General features: G+C 38.2%; 2 protein-coding genes across 2 annotated transcripts; one reads left to right on the top strand and one right to left on the bottom strand.

Moving 5' to 3' along the window:
• Nucleotides 1–239: 239 nt before the first annotated feature.
• Nucleotides 240–1,815, top strand: LOC129810089 (spindle assembly abnormal protein 6 homolog). The gene is made up of 2 exons (XM_055860350.1): nucleotides 240–457; nucleotides 517–1,815. The coding sequence occupies exons 1-2, from the start codon at nucleotides 302–304 to the stop codon at nucleotides 1,759–1,761; spliced, it is 1,401 nt and encodes a 466-aa protein (XP_055716325.1). The 5' UTR covers nucleotides 240–301; the 3' UTR covers nucleotides 1,762–1,815.
• LOC129810090 (coiled-coil domain-containing protein 12) lies at nucleotides 1,757–2,447 on the bottom strand. Its single transcript, XM_055860351.1, has 2 exons — nucleotides 2,201–2,447; nucleotides 1,757–2,142 (listed from the first exon to the last, which is right to left on the bottom strand). Exons 1-2 carry the CDS (start codon nucleotides 2,353–2,355, stop codon nucleotides 1,803–1,805), a joined length of 495 nt encoding a protein of 164 aa, XP_055716326.1. The 5' UTR covers nucleotides 2,356–2,447; the 3' UTR covers nucleotides 1,757–1,802.
• Nucleotides 2,448–4,937: the final 2,490 nt, after the last annotated feature.

The raw sequence follows: 4,937 nt of genomic DNA, 5'->3' as shown, positions 1-4,937 counted from the left end.
TTTTCTTCAAAAATCCATCTTTTTGTCAAAAATTCTCACCAATGTGTAGGCAATTTTCTTGAAGAACACTTCTTGAAGCTCATTTTTGATAGAAATTTCTTATAATGTGTAGACACCTAGAATAAAATGAGTTGAATTCGTTCGCTGGATTTGTGGTCCGGAAAGAGTAATGCTGAACACTTTTGGCGGGAAAGCAGCTACTATATTGCCCTCTAGCGTGAAACAATGGCAATTTGTTTAGAATTTCCAGTGACAAGGAATTTGTTTACATTTTCGCAATTATTAGCATTTCCCGCGGAAAATGTGTGAAAAATACTTTACCACGAAGCAAAATAGGATTTCCATTGTGAAGATCTTCAAGTGCACACCAATTTCCGTGAGCTATCATGAGTATGAGGTGCAGGATCAACGACAATTTCACATTTGCGTGGAGAAGGCAAACTCCTTGAATTTGGTGGTGAGGAAAAATGCTGAGAAAATGCCCTTTCCAGGTGTAAATTCCTAAATTTTCCGCAGCAATTGAGGCTGACGAGTTTGTGTGATGATTCCTGGATGGCAATCTCAACGGTAGACACTGCGGCGTTTGAGAAAATCAAGACAGATCAGGCACTTCATGTGACATTCCAGGAATTTGTTGATCATCTCATAAATATCCTGGTTTCCTGCCGGAAGGGTGAATTGTCCGTCTCTCTGGAAAAGTGTGATCATAGTAGCTTCAGGCTGAATATTTTTGAGAGGAGATCCTTCAGGAATCTTACGCATTTGAGTTTGCCAGTGGAGAAAGCTCCTCTGGAGACTGTCCTGTATCATCTGAGTGAGAAGAATTCTGGGCTGCAGAAGCAGATAACTGGGCTGAATGATCAAGTGGGAGCTCTGAAGGATGAACTCTCCCGGCGGGAAGAGATTTGTGTGAGGCTTCAGGGAGAAGTGAATCAGTTTCCGAAGAAACTCCAGGAGGAGCGGCAGAAGGCCCTTCTGGAGACTTCGGAGGAGATTGAGGATTTCAAGAAGGCAGTGCAGCAGCTTCAGAAGGAGAAGGTGAGTGAGGAAAAGAGGCTGCAGGAGATCAATTTGAAGAACCTGGAGAAGCTGGAGCAGATGAAGAAAGAGAATTTCAGGCTGAATCAGGGAATCTCTGACCAATCGGCTAAAATTGAAGCCCTGACAATGGAACTGGCAGGATTGAGGAGTCAGAACAGGCGTTTGACTGAGGAGAATGCAAAACTCCAGGAAGCAGCCAGTGAAGTGGCTTGCAAGGGACGAAAGCAGGAGCTCAATGCCATGGATCTCAAGAGGCAGCTAAAGGATCAGCGTGAAAAGGTGCTGAGCTGTGAGAAACAGATCTCAGATCTCACTGCTGAGCTGGAGGCCGAGAGGAGCCTCTGCAGGACAAAGAGGAACTCCCTGCAGATTGCCACTGAAGAGAACAGCAAGGCAAACTCCATTATCCTGAAGCTGAGGAAGAAAAATGATTCTCTGACAGAGAAATTGTGCTCAACGAAGGAACTCACAGCGAAGCAGGAAAGGATTATCGAGGAAAAATCCAAAGAAATCCGGAAATTCAGCGAAATTCTCAAGACAATGGAGCAGAAATTGAAAGATTACGCGGAAAATGGAAAGGAAGTGACCACAACGATGGAAAATCTCCATGATGCAATCGATGCGATCGAAGAAAAATACACCCGGAAACTCGGAGATCTCTCTCACAAACTCCTGGGCACCAAACAACCTAATATCCTCCTCCAGAGAAACAGAATTTAAGAAAAAATCCCCCTTTTCCCCTCTATTTTCAATAAATTCCCCTATTCATCTTCATCCGATTTGTCTGCAGCCCTCTCAGCGGCTGCATTGACAGCCTGCAGGAAATCTTCCGGATCTTTTCCTGTTTTCAGGCGTTCCCGAATCAATTCAGCAATAGCTTTCTGCGTCCTTCGCTCTAGAATCTCCAATTTCTTGGCCACGTCTCTTTTGAGGTCCCAATCGGGTTTCCTTGGGGCTAAATTGGCAATGTCTATCTCGTCGATCACGATGGGCGTCTTCATGGATTCCAGCTGCCCCTGAACTTCATTCTCCACGCATCCTGGCTCTGCTTTCTCCGTCACAATCGCCGGATCCTCAGACTCATAGTTCCGGAAGAGTTTCCTGAAATCCACAAGATCCTTGAGTACACCAAGCTATGCTTCAGCAGTGATATCCTTACTTTTCAGGACCATTTTCTGCTCCTGGAGCATCTTTGTTTATCTTTCGCTTCAGCGCCAAGAGTTTTTCTCGCCTTTTCAGAGCATTTTCCGTCATGTGTCCTATGTTCTTCGCTGCATTCTTTTCCTTTTCCACCGGTTCTGTTTCTGTGGACATTTTCTAGCGTGATTATTTCTAAGATTTCTCGAAATTTTGCGGAAAATTGTTGATTTTTCGATATGGAAACGCGTGATGAGTTTGTTTACTAAAAGCACTTCTGTAGAATTCCGCTAGAGGGTCTGCTAGCACGGTTAGCATTTTTTCAATTTAAATTTTTCTAAACATTAACGGTTAGTGGAATGCTTTCACGATTTTTTGCAAAAGCATTCAGGAAAATTAATACAGAAATAATACGCATAGAATAATTTTAAAAATATAAAATTTCATTATTATATTGGAAAAAGTATTAAAATTTAAGCTAAATTTACTATTTTTTTTAAATAGGAAAATAAGATTTTAGGATGATAATTAAAAATTGGAAATTCACGTATTTTTTTAAATTATTTTTTTCAAATTCAAAATTTTAAATTGTAATGATTACATAATTTACCTCAAAAGAAATAACTAGCTATTAACCCTTTAACGACGAGACAATGTTCGCTGACCGAAAATCAGCAATAAAAATGAAACCGATAAACAAAATCAGTAAAAGGTCTTACATCTAGGGTAAGTGTGCCAAATTCCGGCCAGCTTGCAATTTCGGCCACCTTTTTTGTTCCTCGAATTTCCATGAATTTTTAGTTTTTACATACTCTAGAGATTATACAATGCAAAAGAATAACGAAAAATGTAGCTTCGACAAACGAGATGACGTGAAAAAGGCATTGGAAGAATTCCTGAAGGGCAAGGAACTATGAGGATGAAGGTGGCCGAAATAGGGCACCAAAGCTATGTCTACATTTTTATTCATTTTAAAATGTATTAAGAATTATTTTAGAGTAAATAAAGACTGTAAACTCTTTACAAGGTTCCATACAACACTCTTTCAGAAGAAAGAATAAAAAAATCAATTTAAATTTAAAATATTACATTTAAAACTTGAGACTTTGGCGCTTGCATGCAACTATGCCGAAATTTGGCACACTTACCCTAATAGTTCTGAGAGGAAAAAAATTTTCCATTGCGTGAAAACACGGAAAAACCCCGGGTCAGATATGATCCTATTGTCCTCAAGGGAAGTGTACATACCATTTTCAAAATCTATATCACGGGCTTTTTAAGAGTTTTTTTTGCTTGAAGTTATTAATTTGGCCAAAACCATGGCAAACTGAATTGTCTTGATGAACATTGTACTCCTGGTGAATTTAAATAATATAAAATGTCACGGAATTTAAATTCTGTGCATTAATTAATTACAAACTTTACTGATTTAGATAGAGTAACTATCCAAGAACACAAATTGGCAACTAGAATTCAAATCAGGAAAGAGGAAAGAGCCCAATTTTAACAAATTCGATGGGATGTCGAATTTTGCTTCCTCCATTTTGAGCAAAAATTTTGCATCACCTTCCGCGAAGCAAGAAAACAATAACAAAATCTTGAACAAAATGTATTTTCATTTCTGTCGGACTATTTTCCCAAGTAATTGAAGAACTAAAAATTAGTAAAAATCCATTCCCGTTAGCAATTCGGATAAAAATTGCCCAGGAATGAATAATCTAAAATTTCTCAATTTGCGTATGATGTATAATACCATGGTAAGGAATAGGTTAAAAATTAGAAATTCTTGTATTTTTTAAATATGTGGTCAACGGACATATAACGGACGGGACGTATTTGCAAAAATATTCCGCGAGGTGGAGACACAGACGGACGAGCATGGACGAGCGCATTTCACGAGCGCACGACAGACGACAGACTGAGACTGAACGCCGAAGAGAGCAGACGTGCAGAATAAAAAGCCTAAAAATTATACTGAGTGTTTTAATTTTAACACTTGGAAGGACCCTAGTGGCAGCCGCTGCCAATTTAGTTTTCAATGTTATTTTTTATAGTGAAGAATATATCATTTCGCCTGGAGGCCTGATTGAATGCGTGCAGAATTTATCTAGCTATTTTTTCGTTATAAAATTTTTAATAAAAATTAAATATTAGTGTAAATATATTGCAAAAACAAAAAACTGCACTCGGAAGGACCAAGTGGCAGTTGCTGCCATTTGCATTTTATATGGGAGTTTGACGTTCTGCAGATGTAATTTTCTTGATTGTTAGTGTATAAAAGCCCTAAAAGAACAGTTTGAAAGTGTTTTTGCTAATTATTGAGATGAAATATAGGGAAAAGTGACATACCTTTAAATGCGTCAAAATCAGAATGCTTCAATTTTTTCTTATTTCCCAAAGCTAAAAATCCATTTTGTTAAGCGAAGTTAATAGAAAATAGTTAATAGTATTAACTATTGTTCATAAAGTAGAATTTTTCCTTTGAAAAATAAGAGAAAAATTAAAAATTCAAAGGCTGCCGTATTAAAAGGTACACCACTTTCCCTGACTCCATGATTCTGATAAAGATGACAACATCGAATGGTTAAAAATCTTTAGATACAGTACCCAAAGAAATGAAATTTCTGGTTCAGACACCAGAAAAGAACTGACTAAAGCTCCGAATGTTAAAATGTAATTAAAAATATCAAAATATTATGTAAAATTCGATAAGTGGCAGCGGCTGCCACTTGGTCCTTCCGTGACACTTTTAGTTAGGG

Source organism: Phlebotomus papatasi, chromosome 1 (assembly GCF_024763615.1).
Source record: "Phlebotomus papatasi isolate M1 chromosome 1, Ppap_2.1, whole genome shotgun sequence".
Lineage (NCBI taxonomy): Eukaryota > Metazoa > Arthropoda > Insecta > Diptera > Psychodidae > Phlebotomus > Phlebotomus papatasi.
The sequence above is the reverse complement of the archived record's forward strand: the minus strand, read 5'-3'. Positions and strand labels throughout refer to the sequence as shown.

Coding starts and splice junctions, on each gene's coding strand:
- LOC129810090 (XM_055860351.1), bottom strand. CDS start 2,355: ATGTCCACAGAAACAGAACCGGTGGAAAAGGAAAAGAATGCAGCGAAG. Junction 2,143..2,200: donor GCAGAAAATGGTCCTGAAAA/GTAAGGATATCA, acceptor TGTGGATTTCAG/GAAACTCTTCCGGAACTATG.
- LOC129810089 (XM_055860350.1), top strand. CDS start 302: ATGTGTGAAAAATACTTTACCACGAAGCAAAATAGGATTTCCATTGTG. Junction 458..516: donor CAAACTCCTTGAATTTGGTG/GTGAGGAAAAAT, acceptor AATTTTCCGCAG/CAATTGAGGCTGACGAGTTT.